At 43.6% G+C, this 23,699-nt stretch overlaps 2 protein-coding genes across 2 annotated transcripts in view; one reads left to right on the forward strand and one right to left on the reverse strand.

The window, feature by feature from the left end:
• The window catches only part of CPAMD8 (C3 and PZP like alpha-2-macroglobulin domain containing 8), a 57,719-nt gene extending 37,353 nt beyond the window's left edge, over positions 1-20,366 (forward strand). Inside the window, exons 36-43 of the mRNA XM_067313072.1 lie at positions 2,541-2,628; positions 8,101-8,175; positions 8,889-8,994; positions 9,083-9,193; positions 9,895-10,107; positions 10,550-10,624; positions 15,803-15,971; positions 16,277-20,366. Of these exons, the coding sequence (XP_067169173.1) occupies positions 2,541-2,628; positions 8,101-8,175; positions 8,889-8,994; positions 9,083-9,193; positions 9,895-10,107; positions 10,550-10,624; positions 15,803-15,971; position 16,277 (838 nt within the window). The 3' untranslated portion in view covers positions 16,278-20,366. The remainder of the gene's footprint in view (positions 1-2,540; positions 2,629-8,100; positions 8,176-8,888; positions 8,995-9,082; positions 9,194-9,894; positions 10,108-10,549; positions 10,625-15,802; positions 15,972-16,276) is intronic.
• A 74-nt stretch (positions 20,367-20,440) lies between these two features.
• F2RL3 (F2R like thrombin or trypsin receptor 3) lies at positions 20,441-23,403 on the reverse strand. Its single transcript, XM_013956108.2, has 2 exons — positions 23,268-23,403; positions 20,441-22,510 (listed from the first exon to the last, which is right to left on the reverse strand). The coding sequence occupies exons 1-2, from the start codon at positions 23,356-23,358 to the stop codon at positions 21,435-21,437; spliced, it is 1,167 nt and encodes a 388-aa protein (XP_013811562.2). The 5' UTR covers positions 23,359-23,403; the 3' UTR covers positions 20,441-21,434.
• Positions 23,404-23,699: the final 296 nt, after the last annotated feature.

Below are 23,699 nucleotides of genomic sequence, written 5' to 3' on the forward strand. Positions count from 1 at the left end.
AGCCGATTGCTTATCTGCTTATAAAGAAATGTACAAAATAATTTTTAAAGATGCCTGGCATGATACTAAAGATGCACAAGTTTCATTCCTAGCTCTCAAAGTACTTTGCAAAAACATCACCAGTTTTTTCCCCATTTTACAGATTGGGAAACTGAAGGTATTAAGAGAAAATAGCTTGTCTGTAGACAGACAGAAATCAGCAAGAATAGATTCTGCCTGTATTCAGTCCACTTACATATCTTTTGCTTAAACATGGCAGTACTGCTGTAGATATCAGGAGCTGATGATCTCGTTACAAATGCTTTGATTTTTAAGGAAGTTATTGAAAAGTTGGCTTGAGAGAAGGAAACCCGCAACTAGAGTAAATAAGGAGGGCTTACAGCCATTCTGCTTTTCTGTGATGAGCATAACAGGTGCTGGGGCTACAGCATCACTTAACTCAAACAACAGAAGTCAAGTGAACAGCTCAGATGTAATTCATGGAGACAGAAAATTTTTGCTCCCCTATCTGTTTCTGTCTCCTTCCTTCCTGAGGAGGCAAAACCATACAGCGAATACAGTCCTGAAAACAGCTGCAGTGGCTCCAGGCAAAGATGAAATCTTGTTATCTCTGTCAACACACTTGTCCCTTGCTCACGTGGCCATATTGCTGGCAGCTGCATTGTCTCTGAGTGCCACCAGCCTGTGAAATCCATTTTTCAGGCTAGCTGAATTCCTCCCTCCAGCAACAACAGCCAGTGACAAAGCAGCTCAAAACTTACGGCTCCTCAAACACATCATCCAAAAGTTTGCTAGGGTCTGTCTAGCTGTACACAGCACAACAGCACTTCCTCAGCTGCCTCTCTCCCTGCCCCAGCACTGCAGGCTGTATTGGGGAGGCAGGCTTATGAAGTCTTGTCAGGCCCTTGAAGATGCCTCTAACTAAGGAGGCTGCCCTGCATCAACACAACCTTTCTGTTGTTATTTCTGAAACTTCTGCCATGGGAATTGCTGGAGCAAAGACAGAAATTCGAGAGTAAGCCCAGTCCAAGAAGACTGATTGCTTGGAAGGGAAGCAAAAGCAAATGAAATCTTCCCTTGCCTCTGCTTCTTCCTGTAACGATGCTCTTTAACTCCTTTGACATCTTATTCAGGCAGTTTGAATAGAAGGGTGCATCTAAGGATCGCAAAGGAAACACTGAGCAAGGGGTGTTGTTCATAATGTAATTATTGTTTTAGAGAGTTGTCATGCTCAGGGGAGTCCTTGGGGCATTTTCCTTTAAAGAGGAGTAAGAAAGAATACAGTATGGGGGAGAGAGGGCTGTGATACAACAGATAATGGAAAAATGCAGGCAAAGTGCGATGCATGGAGTTAGCTCAGGACCAGCGAGGCTTATTGGCTCTGGGATAGTGTTAGCCCTGAACTAGCTTGCACGGAGCCGACTGGATCTATCCACAGTGCATTCCCTGCCATTGTGGGCTTCTGAGCTGGGGTGCAGCATTAGATCCAGGCTGGCTCTGTGCAGTGCTTCAGCAAACAAACCTGCCCTGGCTGCGGAGGTTTCCTTACAGAGATCTCCAAGTTGTCCTGTAGGATCCGGTCCAGGTCTGACAAGCTTGGAAGCTGTGTGCCATGTTTTCTCAATGCTGTGCCTGAACTAATAAGCCCTCCTGGGCCCAAGCTCATCGTCTTTGTATCTGTGGTGCAGCTAATTAGCAAACAGGTAAGCTGCCAAGGAAGGATAGTTGAGAGCTGACTATATGTGAGAAGAGAGAACCTTGTTCGGGAATTAGGAGGAGCTTCCTTGTTGCAATGTCATCTCTTCTGCCATGCTGCAAGAAATTGAAATCTTTTGCAATGGCCCAAATAAGCTTTCTTTCCACCACCACCCCGTATTTTTCTGTCCACACTTCAGCAGTAACAACTCTGGATTTCATTGGTTTTTTTGGAGTCTTCATTGATGCTATAGAGGATGATATGGACAGTGAATTCTTTAACTAGTAACTAGAGAGTGAGGTTGCTCACTCATTAGCAAAGACACTTCTCCGTGTCAATTAGATGCTGGAGGGAAATGGATATTTACAACACACAAGTCTTTATTGACTCTACCTGGTATTGGCAAGGCACCTTTCCTCTTACACTGCAACCCATTTACAGCCTTCATTTAGGAAAGAACAGAAATATATCCTCCTCAAAGGGGCTCTTCGCCTTTATTAAGGTACACTTTCTTAGCGATGAATCCAAAAATGAGGCAAGCAACCCCATAGGACACTGCATATTTTCTTCTGCTTTTCTGCCTCTGGTTGCCTGGATGTCTCCTAGATCTCTCTCCTCTGCGAGCTGTGCTTAGTTTTTGTTGAATAAAAGCAGAAGAGAGGAACCAAATAGATTACGGCTTTCAACAAATTCTTTAAAGAAGACTAGATCCTTTGTATTATTTTTTTTCTCTGAAACTTCTGTTTCAGTTGTGCTCCATCCTGAGTTGTCTCATGTACCATCTGTTATCTTGGGTTGTAAGTTTATTCTCATCCTTTCTCTCTCTTTTTGTTCTCATTGGAAGATGGCTGCACTCTGGATCCTCTAACATGGCAGTCTTGGAAGTGCCCTTGTTCTCAGGGTTTCGTGCAGATATTGAGAGCCTAGAGCAGGTAAGATGTTGCAATGAGAGTGCAAGGCATGATCTTCAGCTGGGACCTGGCTCTCTAATTGGCAAGGATTCCCTTTGGGAAGCAGTAGGAAGTAAATGCCGTTGTTTGTTAGAGCACTGTCTGAAAAGATGCAATTAAAACTGGGGGGGCTGGAGATTTCACTTGTCAAAAAAATGTTTATTTGAAATGAGTAAACAGATGTTCTGAGTAAGATTAACAAATTTACCTGACATAGCCAAATAAAGGTTTATTACTGAGCACAGCCCATGGTAATTAAATGAGACCCATTTGGAAATGCTGAAGTGAAAATGTGCTCTAACAGGAGCTGTTTATGGCTTCTTAGTAGGCTGTGTTATCTCCAACATCTGGATTCCATTTCTTTGGAGGCTCTGTGTCTTGGAATTTTTTGCTCCCCCCCCCCCCCCCCCCCCCTTTCTGGGAGAACATCATGTTTATTGCAAGCCAAACTGAGGTGGACAGAATGTGCCTCTTACCCAGGCAGCCCTCTAGGGGAGATGTACAGTAATCTTTAGCTTTGCTTTAGATTTTGTCGAAGCATTACAGGGTATTCACTTTTTTGTTTGTTTAATGCTGCTACAGTTCTTAATGATGGTGCAACTGAAGAAGTGTAAAAAGGAACTAAATTCGATCCTTGAGAACTGATAAAGAGCTAAATAGGATTTTGTTTCCAAAAGACCTCTTCCTTTAATAACCTTATCTTCACTGTGCAAGAAAAAAAGGGAATTTAAAGTAGAATCATAGTGTAGAACAGGCAGTTTAATTTGACATTGCAGTTCAGAGAAAAAGTGCGCGTTGCTTTGACTTCTCAAGGATTTTACTTGATTTGGCTAATTTATGTTTTAAACATAATTGCATTTTCTTGGTGAAAATGAGACCAATATGAGCCCCTCTTCAGGGGCTTACAATCCATGTCAAAATCTGCTGTCAGATAGTTCTCATAGGGCTCTCAGTGAAGCCCGAGAAACTTGCACATCAGTCTCTGAGAATAAAATTAGTATTCAGTATTAGGGAGATGTGTTTGATTACTTTTGTACAGAGATGTGTGTTGGTCAGATATGAAATTATTCCTATAAAGGGAAATATCAAAGTTATTTTAAATCTGTTTGCAATATATATATCTAGAATTCTTTGATTATTTCAAATGCATGTGTGTAAAATATAGCAATTTTTATTTGCCTGTTGATTTTTGAGTCTGTTATTCTCTCTCATATGCAACAAACTGTGCCACAGACAGAATATGGCTATTCAGATCAGGCAAGACTTGCTGGTAGGAGGTCTCCAATATCTCTGTAGTAAGAGAAAGAAGGAAATTAGATGAGGGTCTTGTCATGGTTCTGGTTTGTATTTTATCTCCTTCTGCTGAAGTGCCAGAGTGACAGTTGTTTGTACTGCTTTAGAGTAAGTTCTTTTTCACAGTAATTTATGCAAGTAATAGCAGGGAAAAAAAGGATGGAAACCTGGCTTAGGACCAGAGATCTCAAAATGGGACAGGCGCAGAAGGACAGGTTATCTTTATGGTGTTAAACCCATGAAATGCATTATCAGGAGAGGAAAAGGAGGAGTAAGGTTAGGGAAAGAGTTGAAGCAAAGAGTGTAAAGGGGTTTTGATTACATAACAGAAAAATTGTTAGGTTAAGTAACTATTCCCTGTGCTCCTTATTTTTCCTAAAATGAGCTAACAAAAAATTAGAGAAATAAACTCCTGTTGTCCAGCCTGTTCTGCGTGAATAGCCCCTTTACTGGTTTCAGCAGGGCACAGAGTAAGAGTTTCTAGGCTGGGAGTCTGAGAAGGCCTCTGATGCTGATGTTTCTAAAGGGACTGCACAGATGCTCTGTCATTTCAGTTCTTAAACTTTCTATTTTTTTTTCTTTTTGCCAAGGCAGCTGTGCTGTGGTATGAGACTTGTTTACATGGTTGGGCCAGCCAGGTATCCCGGAAAAGGACTTGTAAAGCAAACAGGCTTATTTTGTATTAAGTTATTACTACAAGACAGCCTCGTGCAACAATCTGCTCCTGCGCAGTGTCTGATGCTTTGCACTAACACTGCAGACAACTGTGATGTACAGTTAACATCAGGATATACACTGCACAAGGGAACTCTAATTCTGGTTCTGCAATGAACTAACTGTGTAATCTTTTCAAATCGCTTCTGTTTGCGGTACCTCTGTTCTCCTTCCTGTGTGTTGCAGAAGCCTTGGGCTCTGTGACCAGCCTGCCTTTGAAGTTTGGTTTCCCATGGTGGCTTCAGAGGTTCTTGTATCGTGTTCGACACCATCTCGCAGGGCCTGAGCACTGCTGGTTTCCTGACCGGGTGCTGGTCAGCACTCTTGAGTCAGAACGAAACAGCAAACATTGAAACTAAAGCAGAGAAACAGGGAAACTTACCCACACTGCTTTATAAGATAAATGCATCAATGTCTGGGGAGCATCGTATGCCAGCTTCATGCCCCTCCTGTGTTCTGTCACATCCCCTGGCCTGGCCCGGGTGGAAGCACTCGGCAAGTAAAGCAAGCCGCCCTGCTACTGCAGGAGAGGGGTTATTTTCTCGCAGCTGAATGAGCTCTCCAGCACGTTAGGCACAAACAGGCTTTCTCTAGCATTGAGCAGATGAGTCTGTTGTGCTTTTCCCTTGTGGCGCCTTCCCACCTCTCTGAATCTCATCTTCCTGCCTCTATGGATAGAGAGGCAATGAAGAGTCCCAGTGCAGCCTGAGCTGGGGAGGAGAGGACAAATCTCATTAGGGCACAGATTAACAGGTGCTTTGGTTTCCTTTCTCCCATATGGGAGAAGGAGGGAAGGAGCTGGTCTTCCTCCTTTCTTACTTGGGAGGCTGAGCTCCTGCAGCATACAGCTGAGGCAGAGTTAAGTCCTTGCAAATCCCAGGAGGATGTCGCGTACTTCATACATTGCATACTTAAATGCGAGTCAGATACCAAAGAGCTGGTTCAAAAACGACCAGTCTGAAAGTTCTTTGGACAAAAGACTCTGTAGTTAGTGCCTTGATTTGAAGAAAAGAGTCAGTGCTGAGCAGGCCATTTCCATAGCCACAACTGAATTATTTCCTTTGGGCAGTAGAAGATTTTGCTAAATTGGGAAGGATATTGCATCTTCAAGGGGGAATGTTCCCCTTGAAGAGCTGAATTCCATCTTTCCTTTTGCAGACATCCTTTCCATTTCTAAAAATGAAAGGTAGGGACAAAGCTCAAACGTACAGGTAGACAGTGAAGACGCAGATATAACCCCTGTAATTTATTCATGGCTACCAAATGTGTATACAAATCAAGCTCTCAAAAAGGAAGTTCTTCCACTGAAGGCAGGGCGCCAGTTTTGTCTTGTATTTTGGACACCTTGCTCTGCAGAGGCAAGCCCTGTCATTCCTGGGGTTTTTTTGTTTTTTGTTACACTAGCCTTTTCCCTCCCCTCCTGGTGAGGAGCGGCAGGGCTGTAAATCAGGTTTCCTTGTTTGTTGTTTGCCCTCACAAGGGAGCAGTGTGCACGGAGCGGACCCGCGTGCAGCTCAGGGCGGCGATGGTTAATGAACAGTCCCTTGCACAGGGATGGCAGCCCCCGGCTGCGCAGCCACAAATCCTGCTAATAATGCTGGGTGCCGACAAGGTCGGGAGGTCACCGCGGGCTGGTGTATATCAAGCTTCACCAGAAAAATGCAACTTTAGCTGAGCCGAGCATTTCCCGGTGGCGCCAGCCTCTCCAAGCCCTCATAAAAGGACTGTCTGCAGCCATCTACTGCTGAGTAATAACAGCCACCACCAGGCCCCTAAAATTATAAGGACAAATTAAATTGGCCCTTTCCATATTGTGTGGGACTTAAACACATGTTCCTTTGCTTGTTACAGTAATAGCAGGAAGCTATGTGCAGGGTTTTACAACTAGAAGCACTGTGCTGAAGAAATTCACAGCTGAAAACGTTGGTAACAGGTTTGGGCAAATTGCAGTACAAATGCTCTTTGCTTCACATCATTCTTCCTAATATAATAATAATGCTTTGTGCTCCTTTCTGCAGAGCTCTCATTCTAGGATTCCAAAACAATTTAGGAACAGTAAAAAAAAAACCCAATGAGCTAAGTAAATACTATACCTATATCACAGATGGGATGGGCTGACAGAGTAAAGTAATAGAGCAGTTTGGAGAACAGAATTGAAGTATCAGCTTTAATTCACTGGTCTTCACTTCACTCCCAAAACTGGGATTAAAATACAAGAGTCCTTTTCCGCAGACCATCATCCTCCCCAGTTTCTGGATTAAATATTTGTCACATAATGTACATTTTGAATGGAATGTATCAAAATGTTGACGGATCCACTGATGAAGCATGCATACCGTGTGACAGTCATTGTATCATCAAGATGTTAGTTTTCCCTCAAATAGTAAAAATGTAATAGCAATTTTAATGGAAATTTTAAAATAAAGTTTTATAGAATTTCGTTAGATAATAGCATTTATATTTCGGGGGGGCCATTCGTTAGCATTCTGTGCCAGAGAGATAGTTACAGGTTCTTTGAAAGGTGCAGTAATCCCATAAACCAGTGCTCTTGCACTTTTCTCTGACGCCCGTGATCGTGATGTACGCACAGAGCTGCAGTCAGCATGGGGCGACAAGGCAGAGCGTTCTTGCGAATGGCTGGGGTCGATTAGGGGCAGTGGCACCCTGAATGCGGGAAGTACCCCTAGATCTTGTTCTGATACTCCTTAGCTGTGTGGATTGTCCCAGTAATTAAAGAACACAAGCAGAGAGAGTTTGTGGGCCTGGCTGGTGCAACGCAGGCTACAGGTCTCTGGGCCTCGGAGGGGGGGGAGATGGGTAGCAGAGGCCTGGCCTGACCCCGTTCTTCAGGAGGGAGGATGCCTAGGGCTGCTCATTTCAACTGGCTGCTCATTTCAAATGTAAGGATTAATTTTCCTGGCAGAAGAATGTTTTGGATTTTTTGGCTGGTGGGAGAAGGGAGCCATTAATACCTGGTGTGATTCAGCAGCATGATTCCCTGGCAGTCTGAAGGAGTGTGAATAAGAGACTTGATAAAGTGTTTTGGGGTCTCTGAGGTTTTGCTTGAGCCTTGGTACTGAAAACAATCTGGGAGTTCTTCAATTAAATTATGGATGACATGTCAGGCATAGACCAAGGGAGGTAAATGCACCTTCTCCCCAGGGACCAGGAAGAGCACTCGGCATTGTGCACCTTGCAAACATTCCTCATAAGATCACAGGAAAGAACACAGACTTTTTTTTTTCCCCCTCAGTTGTCTGAGAGCAACTTCAACCCTCTTTGCATTTCCCCTCTCTCTTCCTGAAGCATCATTTTCCAACAGAAGAAATCTCAGCCTTCTAGCATCTAATCATACATTTTGGGGAAGTCTGAAATCTTTCCTCTTCTGTGATTTCAAAATGTTTTCTATAAAATGAGATGAAACTAAACCTGTTCATTTCTTCCCAGTTATTGATGAACAAGCAAATTGGATTAAAAAGATATGAAGTTGATGGAAGAAAAGTCCTTTTTTATTTTGATGAGGTAATGAATTTGTTTCTTTTTTTATGATTATGTTACTTTTCAATGAAAGGCAAATGACCAATGGATCAGGCATAGATACTGTGTATTGCTGTTGATGGTCCCTTGCAGATGAGGATCATGATGCAGCTTTAACTGCAGTTGCCTGAGCCTCTTTTGAGGTAGGTAGGTGTTGTGTTTTTGGTTGGAAACCAAGCCATCAGGGAGGCAGGTGATTAGCTTCAGCTTATATAGAATCTCTGGGAGGATGACACTTGGTTTTTGCCTCAAAATAATCTGACCTTCCAATACAGTTAGCCTTGTTAGAAGGTTGGGGTAAAAATGCTGTCTAATTCAGATCTTACAGCACATACCTGAGAGAGGGAGATGACCATGGCAGGAGAGATCTCATCATCAGTAAATAGTTAGCTAATTGCATTTGCAAGCAGTTTGACAAGAGCAGTGATAGCCAAGCCAGGGAACACAGCTTGAGTTTCAGATTTAACTTTCTGACATTGTTGTATGTCAAGTACATGCTTTAAAGGTCAGCAAAATATCCACTGGGCTTTTATTCCATCATCTTTTCCTCTGTACCTAGTACTGGAGGGTGTCCTCAGTCTCACAAAGTGCCTAGCACAGTGTGTTACATTAGGGGCACATGCTGCATGTTATTTGTCTCTCTCTTCATTTAAATTGTGGTTTCTGTTGCAATGAGTCCTTTACATCACTTTATACAGATTCCTAGCCAGTGTATGACCTGTGTGAAGTTTCAAGCTTTCAGAGAGTATATAGTTGGGAAAACAGCTCCTGTTCCCATCAAAGTGTATGATTACTACGAGCCAGGTATGTGCTGCTTTCCTTTCATTTTCACCAGCATTAGAGCTCTAGCCATGAGGCTCAGTTGTGATTTCTCATTCTTGCTGACCTGCAGCTTTTGAAGCAACTCGTTTCTACAATGTGAGTGAAAACAGTCCTTTGGCTCGAGAGCTCTGTGATGGGCCGACATGCAATGAGGTGGAAAGCTCAGCTAGCCAATGGGTTGGTAAGTTGCACCAAAGCCTAGCAGATATTTTGGAAAATGGAACCCAAAGAAATACTGTCCAGGAGTTCAGAACTCAAAATGATGTTTAGAAAAGTGTTCTATTCCAGTATCCCTGTTAGTAGAAGGTTTACAAATGTCTGTGTGATAGCAGCATTAAACTTAGGACAGCCAAACAGACCAATGTAGTCTGGCCTTCTATCACCAAAGTGATTATTATTATTATTAGATGCTTCAGAGGCAAGATATAATGTATAATTCTGAAAGAACCTGCACAAAGTGAGATGTGATAATAAACATAAATGTAAAAATGCTTTTAGTGCAATTTGGTTATCTTTCTCTAAAATATCTTGTAGTAGAGAGTTCCACAATTAACTGTAGGAAGGTGAAACTCTTTCACATGTCAGTGACAGGAATAACTTTCCCCAGAAACTGTCGTTTCCTTTCTATCCCGTATGTTTTACAAACCTGTGGGAAAGTTGCATTGTCCTATACCTGGAATCTGCTGCAATCCAGTTCTTTCAGAAAGACAGCTTTAATCTCATAGCTTTTTACTTCAATAAGTTTGTAATTTCCTATGAGAAGCCTTAGGGAATTCAACATGAAAGTGCATGTCAGAGAAATAGAAGAAAACTGTCACCTGCTTTTCTCCTTCCCCACACCGTGCAAAAATATTGCTTTGGATGTTTTTGCTTTCTTTTCAGGCTTTGTTCACTCTGGACCATGCAATAACATTTTTGGCTGCTTGGAAGATGAGTATTTTGAGCAATGCATGTGTTCACGAGACTGTGGCTATGATGGGGAGCCTGTATGTGGATCAGATGGACTGATTTATCAGAACCATTGCCAGATGGAAGTAGCATCGTGCAGGAATAATACAAGGATAGAACAGATCCCCATGTCTCAATGTTCTGCCTGTAGGTTTCCTTTGGTTCCCTTTTCTGTTACAATCTAGTTGCAGAACTCTACAAATCCTCATCTAAGCAAGTCATCTGTGTGGTAGGGAAAAGACAAGAATTAAAAACCTTCTATTAGTGTTTTGCTACTCATACTATGGGAGCCTTATTTTTAAGAGCAGCTGCCATCTTGCTTTGCTCAGAACACTAGATTTTATGAGTATGCATTTTACCAATCAGAATGAACTTCAGAGGAGATTAGTGATACTGTTTATCTGAACTGAAGTAATAATCCTAAATAAAAATGATGTCCATGAAATGTAATATTTTGGGGGGACTCTGCATGTGCTTCCAAGATGTGCAGTGTGGCAGCTCAGTGAACTGTACTACCTCCAGAAATGCAAATGTTTTCTAGAGTTTCATTAACAAATTTTATGATCACTGCATTTATTTTTCTTCACAGCCAAGAATTTGCCAGAAGAAAGGGAGACACACTTCCTCACAGTTGAGCAACCCAGTGTTCAACAAACTCCAGCAGGTAATATCATATCTTTGCATTTATCCAAGGTCTTTTTTCTTTAAGAAGATTAGAGCTTATCATCCTGTCATTCTACAAAAATATATATGGCTCTTAAGCACATTTAAATAAAGATGCTGAAATTATTTCTTCACGTTTTAGAAAAGACAAAATATATTCAGAAATTAGATAAAATGAAGATGTCGAGGAAACTTAGGATTGTAAGTCTTCAACACCAATCTAGCTCTTCTAGTCCTTTTCAGAAAATCTTGCACAATACCCGCTGCCTTCAGCGCACATGCAAGATTTAGGCAAATGTTCATAGGAATAGGCAAGTGACCCTCCTATTTTCTCAGCCTTGGTGTGTTTGAACAATATAGACTCTGTGATCTTTTCTTCAATATTAAGCTGCAAAGATCCTGTTTGAAACCAGGCGGATGTAATCTGTCCCAACAAACAACTGAATAGGACAACAGACCAACCCAATGCAAGAACTCAGAGTCCAGGTGGATTGACTTTACCTTTAGCAGTTCTGTGCAAAATTTGAGCTGGCAGTCCTGATCCTCTCGGAGCTGCTGTTTGGAATAAAGGGCCTTAGTGAGCAAAAATGTTAAGGTCAGTAGATGGAGCAGTCAGGAATTTGGCTGCTCATTTTATTTGGTGCTTACATTCATACTTTTTTTTTTTTCCAAGACTCATGTCGAACTTGCTCATGGCTCACAATAAATCTCACCAAGAAGCAGTGGAGGGTCAATAGAATAGTTTGTTTCATGCTGTTTCTAGTAAATAAACTGGACTAGATTTTTCCTGGCTGCTTTCCACTCATTAATTCTCCCCTGGCCTCTAACTCTCCCAACAAATTGGTAAAACAAGTTAATTCTTCAAGAGAAGTCTCTGCCTTCCCATGTCCTCCTTGCACCAGGATTCAGGCTAGCATGTATCTAAACTGCAAGTCACCCTTATGTTCTTTGCCCTTCCTCTGCTCTACAGAAGTTGATGGGCAGTTTTTTTATTAAGGTGTAAAAGCATGGTGAGTATTCCGTTACGATCATTTCTATCGGTCATCCAATCTCAGTGTGTTTTAATGCCTTTCCTGTTTTTCCTCCCTTTGTTTTTGGACTTAGTGTGACTATATCTCAGACTGTTAGAGTAACTGAAATGAATGCTTGTCTTTTATTCTGGGCAAATGCAGTGTACCCAGCATGGAAATTCTGTTTGTAATCTGAAGTTTTTAAAGCAGTGGTCCCAAACTGCTCTGTAAACACTGCTGGTATGCAAGGCCATAGTAAGCAGGCTATCAATAAGCCCAGTGGGCTATCAGGAAGCCAAATAATAACAATAGAGCAACAATAATATAAAAAATTTAAATAAATATGTAAAAATTTATTAAATAAAGTAAGAGCAATAAAAGATCAGTAGGCTATCAATTAGAGGAAAAGTGGCAACTTGTTTTGTTGTGTGGCATTTTTATACAGGTCTATACATTTTTTTTAATCTCCATTAATATCCACCTGTGTGCCATAAGGATATGTTTGTTAAAGCAAAAGCATTTAGGGCTGGCTGTGTGGTAGGATCTATGAGTGTTAAATTAGAGAACCTCCTGGAAGACAGATGCTCTTCTGAACTGAGCTGTCTGAGCAGCCATGGCAGAGTGAGCATTCAAAAGTAAAACAGGCTAAATCCTGCATCAGGAAAAGCGCCCAGCATGTGATTTTCATTAATCCTCTGGGCTCCCCTTGGGTCAGCCACACGGTACATGAATCAAAGTTTAACAAATGAATGAATCCCTCCTTATACACAGGTCTCATTTGGACTCACTGGTTTGTTAGCATTGAAGCATGTGATTGGTTTAAGTCGACTCAGGTGCTCTGGGTTTCTAGTGAAAGTTCAGATGAGCCGTGTCTAAATCTGTGATTTCCTAAAAGGATTCAAAACTCCAGGAGCCAAATCAAGTTTAGGGCAGGTTGTTGAAACTGCCTCAGTGTGTTAATCTCCAGGAAATACCATTTTCTTGCAGAACCTCGTGGTGTTTATATTGTCTGCAATCCTTCTGTATTTGCTGTATGACTTGTGCAGGCTCAGCTGGGGCTGGTTGATGCTTTCATCGTTAGCTCTTGTCTGTGTTACCCCAGCAAAGGAAACAATGAGAGACAGCTTCCTTCCAGCAGACAGTGGGGAACTTCGTAATGCGTTTGGGCTCACTCTGGCAAGCACTGACTTGCAGTATAGTTCCATGTACTCTAGTGAGTTAGGTAGAATAGACAATAGCTCATGAGTTATGCTCTTCAAGGTAAGCAAGTGTATATAGATGGTCCTGAAAAATCAGGATGCAGGGCTTCTTGCAGCACCTTGCTGTAGTCAAAGCATTTTACACTGCTGTTAAAAAGTCCGCAGCAGATGTTGCAGCAAGTGAGGTAGAATGGCTTGGGTTTGATCATAAAACTGTTTGCAACCTTTTGTGCACAAATAGGTAGGTCCTCTTTGCATCTTTAGAAATATTCTGTTGATTTAGAGGGAAGTGTGCGGGGTGATAGGACTCAGCTGAGATGAATGCTGAGGAGGGGCATTCGTGTCTGAATCCCCTTTCTCATTTCTTCTTTCTCACAAGTGAACTACTGAGACACAGAGGTATGGAACAAGTTTTTTGAGCAGTGGGGACCCAGCTTTGCCCCTAAGCATTTTGAGGCTCTGCTAATATGCTTTCTTAGGTCATTCTAGCCCTGTTTGTTTGGACTGAAAGCTCTTTGGGCAGGATTTTGGTTGACAACCAGACTATTAGTATCTTGAGTGCCTTTTTGTCTGTGGCTTTCCTAAGATCTTTGTCACACTAGAGTGCAAAATATACTGGGTGGGTTTCAGAGCCTCGGAGATCCTCAGCAGCTCTGATACCATCTCTGGTGAAGTGGTGCTTTGATTGCTTCCATAGTTCATAATGTTGTTCTGGAATTGCCTATGTTTTCTCTACCCAAAGTTGTAAAGGTATTGCTGATGGCAGTGGTAGACAATATATTGATATCACAGTAATACTGCAGTTCTAAATGTATTTGATGGAAAAGCAATAAAAAACTACCGTGCAGCAGTGGTATCAGTGCTGCTGCTCTTGAACTCTGTACTGCTCTGAGCAGTCAGGCCACCCAGCTTCATGCTGTCTGACGCTAGCCTTCTCCCCGCAGCTGGAGCCATGTTATTTGTACAGTTCTGCTCTAGCAGTTAGAAGGGCCAGGAGCTGGAAGCAAATTCTTGGTGGTATTATGATACTTTCATATGGTGTCATTATTATTAAAAAAATAAAAAATAAATAAAAATGCTGTCACCCATCACTAGCTCCTAACTGGAACATCAAAGTGAACTTTGCCTTCAGGTGGAGTCATCCCATAACACCCCCTGGCAGGGACATTCTTCACAGGAGCATTGCTTTTTTAGGACAGATTGGACTGGCTATGGGCCGTTTTTCCTTTCACCCCATCAGTATTCAGCAAACATTGGCTTAGGCACAAACATTTGGAGATGGGGGAGTGGTTTGTGTGCAACAGGAAATGTCGGTCTTTCGTCTTTGCTTTGCCTCCAATGCTGCATTCCTAGGAAGAGTGAGGTCTGTGATGTTAATTCCGTCCCTGGTGGACAGCAATCATCCATTCATAGGACGACCTCATGATCTGGCAGGTTCTCACGTGGAGAAGGCCAAGGTGAAGTGAACGTTGAGACTGACTCTCCTTTCAGGCAAGTGTTCCCTTGCATAGGACTGTGCCTGTTGCTGGGAAGATGTGGGAGGCAGCAGGGAAGAGCCTTCAGAAACTTTATTTCTAGAGAACAAACATTTTCAAAGGCTTTGAAGAGTGTTCTCATTAAATAGGGCAAACTTTTATGGTGGGACTTTTCCTCCCTGCAGCAACTATATTTAAGTGATCACTTTGGTTTGGATTAGAGCAGTAGCTTTAGAAAGCAAATAGGGATGATGGGCAGCTGGCTCAAGGAACAGCTTAGAAAACAGGGAGCTATTAATATTCCTAGAAGATTTATCTTTATCTTTATCTTTATCTTTTATCTTGTCTTATCCTCTGGATAGTGAGGAATCACCCGCAATAGAGAGTCACAATCTTTTTTTTTAGTGGGAAATGCACTGAGTGACTTGTCAGTGTCTTACTACAGAGTGGAGCAAGTGCAATGAGGGTAAATATCTATTTTTACCTATGATGTGTTTGTTCCTTTCTTAAATGATGGAAGTTCCTTAGTGGTATGTGACTGTGCTGAAGAAGGCATAGCCACTGCTGGTTAAAGCTGAGGGAGAAGGCAAGGCTTTTGATGTAGGTGTCTGGCCTGTCAGACTGAAATTTGCATTCTGATTGGGCTGAAAAGAAATCTGTCTCCATACACCGATCTTTGTGACATGCACTAACACACTCTGCCTTCTAGCTTTGTAACTGATTTTTATAAAACAGTGCTTAAAACTCCAGTTTCTTTGCGTGTGGTCTCAAAATGTTTCATTAGGACTGCATCTGCTCTCTGCCTAGACATAGCAACATTGACAATAGACAAAAAGAAGGGAAATGGGTTTATCTAAAATCACACGGAGAATCAGAAGAAGGGCTGGTTAGTGAAACAGTCCTTGATTCCCTGTCTCTGAGACGCATCAAAGACACGTTACACATCTTTATATGGTTTGGTCCCTCCTTAACTGAGGTATCCAACTTAGGACCTAGTAGTCAAATGAGAGGGGTGTATTTTCAGAGTGCAGTTTAACTCATCTGTTATATCTGGTGTTCCCAAAGACACCCCTTGCCCTTATTTAACTATATAAAGATCTCAGGGTGAATTGATTCCCAACTTACACACCTCAGCTAATGCCTAAAATTAGGTGCTTTAAAGTCCTTTCTGAGACTTCTCAAATTACATGACCCCTTTTTTCTACAATTCCTTTTACTTTTTTCCAGTGCTCAGATGTCAAAGGGAAACTGAAAATTCTGATTTACAGGAGCTTTTCTGCTTGCACGTGAATCTAGGCATGCATGGACTAGTTTGTTGACATGCATTGCCTGCTTTACCACTGTGGCGCACTCATTTGGCCCAAGTACATTTGCCTCCCTGATTAACATTCCTTCCTTCTGGTGTCATTGCCCTTCTCTCAGTGATGCAATATGTGCTGCTGAAGTGTAGTTTTTTTGGCTAAAACACAACCTGAGACTGTGGTTTCCTTTCCAGCAGAGGAAGGCCCTCCACTACAGTCAGATCTGTCATATTACTCCTACGAATATGACCCAGACCCCTATGCCTCTGAAGCTGACATCTTTGAGGTTGTGGCAGAACTGACAACAGCAAGCACATTAAAAGAAGCGGACAAGATTCAGGAAGTAGTGACCACAGTAGAATGGTGAGCCAGAGAGCGGGGAATCATAAATCTGGTTTGAGAGTCAAAATATAGTGTATTAACTCATGTGTTGGATCAGATGCATTCAAATCCTTAGAAGGGGCATTCTGACAACTGACTTGCTAGCCTCCTTAGCAGGAACAAGATCTTGCTGGGACAGCACACAGGTCTTCGTGGCCTGGATGTCTCTATCCCTAGCAGAATGAAAAAGTGACCCTTTAAGCTTTTCTCTGCCCAGCCCCAGTGATGCTTCACAAAGATATGTAATGGAAAAGTGACTTTTTTTCATTATTTTCTCTTTTCAACAGAAATATATAATTTAAATAAAAAGAAGAGGCTCAGAATGAACTCCTGTATGAGTTTGTTCCTACAGACGACCTGCTGCAGAACAGAAACCAAATGATGACTACTTCCTGATGCCCTCAGAACTGTAGGCTTTGCTGCCCCATGGGATGGATCTGGAGCTCTAAGGGGGACACTCAGCATTATTTTTCTGTCAGTTTTCCTGCCTTTTGTGCATCGTCTTAGGAGTACTTCCAAGGATGGGAGACCAATATGCTGTCCTCCTCTAGGTGAGAAAAATAGGGGCTGGAATTCAAACCTATAGGCCACTTCAAAGGGTTTTCTCTATTACCAAGATTCCACAAATGCCATTTCCTAGCTCCATTTAGAAGCTAAGTCCAGGCCCTGTGCTTAGCTGAACTGCTGTTTGAGGAAAGATGGCTGAGGAGTTTTCTCTCAAATAATTATAATAATAAAAATCAGTGTTTTGCTAATTACAACATAGCAAGAGGCTAATCATCTTCCCCAGCCCACAAGTCCACTGCACCCACAGCACTGTCTCACGAGAGAGAAACTTTCCTCATGCCTCCGTGTTCATCAGAGTTGTTCGGAGGTCCATTTCACAAGAGAACTGAAATCTACTGTCAGACTGACAGGGCTGGAAAGCTTGACGGTCCACAGTGTGGCTGCAGGCTTCAGCCGGGGAGATTGCAAGCCATATCAGTGACGAGGGTCAGGTAGGTGAGCCCCCTTCAAGTTGCACTATGTGCTGAAAAGTGCTGCATGCAGCCTTCTCAGCTCTGCAACCCCCTTTCCTCCTTGTAACCCTGGCATGAAAATAAAACTGACCCAAGGCAGAGTCTTTTTAAATGCTTGCCTGATTTCACCAATCACTTTTCTTCTGCTCCCACCAGGACCCCATACAATGGTTGTTCTGGATATGGTTAACCATGCGCAGTCCATATGGCCCTGGGTCTGCTGGCTAGTGCAAACCACTCTGTCACAGAGGCTGGACTCCCTTAGACTGACCTGCCCCAAGCAATGTGGTGAAACAAGAAACAAAAGCTTTGTGTCTCCAAAATTTTGGGAGCCAACATTTTTTGGTTTCCCTTCTTGCCTGGAGCAGCACTGTTCTCTTTGGAGGAGTTGCATGCAATTGCCTGTTGCAAAATAGTGTTAATATTTTATCTTCCCGCTTCCATTGTTACCAGGATGCAGAGTGGGGTGGAAACTTCTTTTGAGAGTGTTTATTGGTGAATGGAAACAGGAAAAAGCCCAACTCCATTCATTTTTAGGGCTTGTTTACACAGGAACCTTGACAAAATTATATCCCAGTATAGACATTCCATTCCAGAATAAAAGCAATTTTATTCCAGAAAAATGTCCTCATGGGGACAAAACAGGAGGTATCCCAGAAGCTGGGCATATGTAGTTTCCAGTCTTTTTTGTCTGGGGCCAGATATTTGCAGAATGTAGCTGACATGATGAAGGTCTGGGTCTTGAAGTTCCCAGAAATTCAGAACTGTGCTTTTGGCAAGTTTCCAAGCCTTCTTTCACGGCTGCTCTGAGCTCTCCTCGCAGAATCTTGACGTGGCTGCTGCCCATATGTACCCACTGCTGCTCAGCAGAGGCTTTTGCCACGTCTCTTCAGTGTGCACAAACAGACCATGTCCTCACTGTGTCCCCACAGCACAGCGGAAGCACTGGTGGCTGCATTCCTCTCTGGCAGGTAAATAAATGCCTTTAAACTAAATTCCATCTCCATGTAAGCAACTGGCCTGGCAGATGCTGGCTATTGTGTACACACACAGGCCTGAGTCAATATTTATCCCCAGGGTGAATAACAGATCTAGTGTGAGCTGCAACAAGAGGTTTGTTTTTTCTCCCCCCCCCTAAATATCAAAGTTGCACAATACAAACCCTGCTATTTGCTGGTTCAAACCTCCGTTGTTTAGTGCTTTGAGTCTGGGAGAATGAGACATTTGGTCACCCTGGTAATGTCTGTGCGACTAGCTTCCCACAGAAGATGGGCTCTATACTCTGGGTTCTCCAGCCTCCTGTCCTTGGTCCCTTTCTGGCTTTAGTTTCCTTGTCTCATCCACTGAATGTTTTTAGATATTTGAAGTCATTTGATATTGCTTGGTCCTGTCAGATCCTTGGGCAGTCAGACAGCATCACTATTGGGAACAAGGAAATGAAGGTAGGGAGCTTCAGACAAGTACTAATCTCGACTTCCTTCATTTCCCTCGGGCTCTGTTACATGTAATGTACTAGTTCAAAATGCAAACATCTTCCGCATTGCTGCCAGCTGAATAATTTCTTCTGGTGGTACCAGCCCATCAATCATGGCCTTGTTCTTCAGGGTCACTGTGTGTCTGTGCGCTAACCTGTTTGGGGCAGGGGAGTCTTGCCTCTGTTTTATCACTAGAGGAACTGGCAGAGAGACTTGGATTCTCCAGAAGGCTGAGGCAAAGCAGGCTTAGCATCCTTAAATGAAGGCGGTTAGAGCAGGACACTGCGTGTGAGATAAGGTGCCAGAGTTTCTATATGCTAGAGCCTGACATCACCTTGGGTGCTTCTTCACAGCTGTGGCACTTTCAGGGCCCATTTGCTCTTCTGCCAAAGGATAAGTCTTGCCCTGTTCCTAGGTACCTGTTGGCAGCCTCTGCCTCCCCCTAATTCTGCCGTGCCAGACCAACTACTTTCTGCAGTTAAAAAGCGGTTGTCTTATTTAAAGAGCTGCATAAAGAAAACTGGCTACAGAGCTGTGGCTGCCTTTTCTCCCCATCACAGGAGTAATGGAGCAGACAGGCTTTTGGCACATGGAGAACACCTTAGAAAAGTCTCTGTCCTCCAGAGCCTGTCCACCCCAGCTGATGGTCCCACTCTGCGCAGCTTTGTCTTGCCCTGATTTGTTTTCCCTGTTTCTTGCCATCATCATTAACTCTTTATCTAGGAAAAAAAAAAAAACAATACTCATTTTTCCTCCATTCTTTAAAGTCCTGGATGTACTACAGAAACTCTTTAGGACTAGGTCCATGAGAATCGCTGGACACAGCGCTGTCTTATCAGATTTGATGTTATTCATAGGCTTAAGCTTTAGAGCCAGAACTGCGCCAATCAGAGTCACATACCTGTCTCTGAGAGCACAAGGACATCTCAGCACTGAAAACTCAGGCTCTAACTTTGTGAAGATCAGCCCATCATAGTTTGGAGAGAAGGGATTTTTTTTTTTTTTTTTTTCACCAAGGAGCAGACCAATTTGGTGGTGGAAAGCCAGCAAGAACGACCAAGCTGCTGCTCCTTTGGGTTTTGAATTGCTTCTGGCTTGGACATGCTTGCCTTTCTCTATCAGAGAGATGCTTCTCCTTTCCTTTCTCTGATGGTCCCTCATTGCAAAAGGGGAAAAGTGCCAGTGAGTTTGTAAGACACAGAGATTCCTACTTACATCAAGTTACATTACTGACTAGCTGCAGCAGTGCTAGTTATCAGTGATTTTTGCTTGCAATCCTTTTGATGAAATTAATATTTATATTTGTAACTGTACATTATGCGGAGTAATCATTACCAAGATATTTATTTTAAAGTAATAGTTCCCTTGTCAATTCTTGTCCATGTGTTTTGGTCTTGTCCCTCTCCCTCCTTAATCATCCTCAGTAGAAAACAAGTATCAGAAAAATGTTCAACTTGCTTAAAGAACATCATTAAAACAACAGCACTTGCTTTACTGACACTATTTAATGCACAATAACCTGGATTTAATTATTGTGGTCATCTGTTTAGAAAACCTCAGTGCAGTGTTTTGGGGTTTTTCTTTGTTTGTTTGTTTTTTAATACTTGCTATTTCTGACCAAGTGACAGTAGCCCTGGCTTGCAGCTTGGCTACACCAGGTCTCCTGCTTTCAGTAGTTGGCACACCCTCTACATTTCCAGTACTGCACCCTTAGGAGATAGGCTCTAGTTTTCACCAGCATTTCACCCCATGCATACATGTGCACACAAACAGTTCTGTGACAGTTTTTGGTTTGTTCACACAAGTTTTAGCAAGTCTGAGTCCAGAAAAGGATTTGTTTTAGATTCTGATAAATATTTTATTAAAAACTGATTTTAAAACAATCCTGTCTGCCTGTCTTCATTCACATTGCAGGCTCTAAGCTTGTTAGATCATAGTTAATGCTGAGGACAGAAGTCATGCCTGTACCACTAAAACCAAAGAATTAAGGAACTCTAAGGAGGTTTATTGCTCATTTTCTACCTTGCTGCTCACCAAGATGTGCCCTAGCTGGTCTGAGGGACAGGTTGGCTGTAATTTGTGAAACATGCAACGTGTTCCCAGACTGAGCAACAAGCATGTAGTCACCTGCTTCATCAGAGAAGGTTCTTGATTCTGTGTGATGCTACACAAGGAAACATGGAGTTCCAGAGTGAGGGTTTCCTATATTCCTCCTTTAGTATTTCCCTTCAAGAGACATAAAAACCATTTTTCATTAATATAGTCTTTGCTTCAGAGTAATTATGGATGCTAAAGGTCACCTGCAAAAATGGAAATGAATGAATGTGATTTTTACATTCCTTACCAACAATGGGCTGACATTACCATGGTGTTAATTACTAGTCAAGCCAAGGATGTAATTGCTAGAGAAGCCAGTGTTCTGTACTCCTGGCAGAATATTTTAGCTCAGGAGAGTATCTTTCACCCAGGCATTTCCTTGTACTTTTGACATGTTTAGAAATTTGATTTTGCAAGTATCTGTTCTTTTTCAGGTCAGGTGAAGTGTGTGTTCAAGGAGAGCAAGCAAGGCAATAGCGGAGAAAGAAATAGAACGCACGTAGCAACCAGGTTATAAGATGCATTAGGAAAACCAGACCTAGCTACATTGGCAAGAGTGCCACTGGCAGCGTGTGAGCAGATGAGAAGTTGCATAGTGTCCCAGTAACGGATATGTATGTGTTCAGCATGCCGCATCTTCTCTGGACTCCATACCTCACAGGAAAGCCCATTGCCCAAGTTAATTCAGTCTTAGCCATGCAGATGGAAGAACCTGTCTCTTCCTTACAAGGACTTGTCTCCTGGAAAACACTGCTCTCTCCTCTGGGTGAAATTTGTGGTGTCTCAGTGTTGTCTTTGTCTCACCCTGGCATGTTTTGTGAGTGCCTTGGGAGCGGGGAGCTGGGATGGAGGCTTCACACCAGTGAATCTTTGGAACTTTTTCGAGGGAGTGTTTCTTTGGAAGTTTTTAGGGATGTGATGGTTTGTTTGCTGTGATTGAAGAACCTTTTCCTCACCTTATCCCGGAAGTCTTCAGAAACGTAGTAGTAGACAAAGGGGTCAGCGCAGCTGTTAAAGGTGCTGATGGCCAGGCTCACCATGTAGCTGATGTACAGGTCGCCGTACAGCTTGGAGCAGTAGCTGGAGTAGTGAACAAGAAGGAGAATATTGCTGGGTGTATAGAAGGCCACGAGCGTGAACAGCACGAGAGCAGTGAGCTTCACAGAGTAGGAGTACTGCTTCCCGCTGTCCAGGAGGGCTCGCAATACCGAGCAGTAGCTGAACAGCGTCACCACCAGAGGAGCAAGGAAAGCACAGACGATCAGGCAGACAAAGTAGTAGAAGTAATACTCGTCATCCTCGTGCCTGGGGAGAACGTCGTGGCACAGAGTGATGTCTGCTCTGTACAGGGGATAGGACTGCTGCTGCAGCATCAGGGGCAGGGTGAGGACGGCAGCGCAGAGCCAGATGGCAGTGCAGATGCAGGCAGCAAAGGCAGGGGTGCGGAAAGAGCGTGAGAAGAAAGGATGCACCACAGCCAGGTACCGGTCGACACTGATACACGTGAGCAGCAGCACTGAACAGTACATGTTCCCGTAGAAGAAAGCTGTGGTGAGCCGGCACAGGCCTTCCCCAAAGGGCCAGTGGTTCCCCAGGAAATAGTAGAAAATCTTGAAGGGCAGCACCAGGACGAGCAGCAGGTCTGCCGCAGCCAGGTTCATCAGAAAGACAGTGGAGGTCAGCTTCTCGGCCCTGGTGGCCAGCACCCAGAGGGCCAGCCCGTTGGAAGGCAGCCCCACCAGGAAGACAAGGGTGTAGAGGCAGGGGATGAGCCGCACTGTGACCACGCTTCTCAGCTGGGAGTAGGAGGCCTCGTGGATCACCAGGTACGTGGTGTTGTCTACTGTTGCCTTTTCCCCGGGAATGGCTCGGGGACACGGTGTGTCCTCTGACGTTGTTACCTGCTCGTTGGTGCTGTTTTGAGAGTAATCTGTCAGGGCAAACAGTCTGTTACTTGCTGTTCGTGCAGTTACCCACGTGCTGGCACTTTGCAGAGCAGGTGGGATTTGTAACACCCCAAACACTAAGGTTTTGCGTTTTATGTTGGGGTCCCCAGCAGTGAGAGTATTTTGCAAACTGTGTGATGGGCAGAAGAAACTGACTGACACGATCAAGCGGGCAGGAGCGACCATCAGTAACTGGCCTGCCCTGACCGAATGATCCGTTCTGAGAGAAGCAAATGCTTCTTGCTCCAGCAGCCTTTTACTTTCTTTTCCAGGCCTGACCTGCTCTGCTTGGTATCTGCTGCAAGCCCATGCAAACTTGCACAGCTGCTCTGTTGTGTGGTTTCCCACAACTCACAAATGATTTTTGTGTCGTGCGATTATCAGCAAGCCTAGAGAACCGGAGAGCACTTCCTCCGGGCGGCTTCTAGAAGAATCATAAAATCTGGAGCCCCCCCCGGGGAAAGCTGTGGCTTCAGGAGCCTAACTTTGAGCTGAAGGATTTGGCTTCAAGTGCTCCCTGGTTTACTCCTCCTCTAACATGTCCTGCCCCAGTTTCTTTCTCTTCTCTTCCATAAGTATCTTCTATCATCTCCTGCTTCAATTAGAGTCTGCACCCATCTCAATTAGAGTATGCATCCATATGATAACTTCACAAAAATGAGTTTTCAGGGACCTTATGAACATACCAAGTATCCAGTACTTTAAGAAGAAAGAATTTTTCACCCAAAGATACACACTCACCATCATAGTCCGGAGAGGCCAAGCAGAGTCCCCAAAAGGCACAGCACAGCACCAGCGTGTGCGACAGCTGTCCGTTCCTGAGGGCCTCCATGCTGGAGCGGGAACCAGGAATGCACTGCCGTGCTCCGAGCTGCGTGAGAATGGCAGTATTACTGACCCTGCTTACGCATTTCCTTCTGTCAGTCCTTAACTCACGGAAGCACCAGGCTTATCCTGTGGAGGGAAGGATGAGGCATTTGGGGGCTGTCACGACATTCCCAGGGTTTGCCTTGTCTGAGCAGACGCTTAGCTCCTGCGTCAGCTGAGGGCCAGGGAGGGAGGAGTGTATGTATCCAAAGCCACAGGCTGTCAGGGAGAACCCTTGGTTTAAGTGACTCATTTGGGCCTCCTTCCGCCTCCAGAATATTCCTGGAAATATCAAATGTGGCCAGG

This window comes from Apteryx mantelli, chromosome 30 (genome assembly GCF_036417845.1).
Source record: "Apteryx mantelli isolate bAptMan1 chromosome 30, bAptMan1.hap1, whole genome shotgun sequence".
Taxonomy (NCBI): domain Eukaryota; kingdom Metazoa; phylum Chordata; class Aves; order Apterygiformes; family Apterygidae; genus Apteryx; species Apteryx mantelli.

Coding starts and splice junctions, on each gene's coding strand:
- F2RL3 (XM_013956108.2), bottom strand. CDS start 23,358: ATGGAGGCCCTCAGGAACGGACAGCTGTCGCACACGCTGGTGCTGTGC. Junction 22,511..23,267: donor GGCCTCTCCGGACTATGATG/GTGAGTGTGTAT, acceptor TTGCCCTGACAG/ATTACTCTCAAAACAGCACC.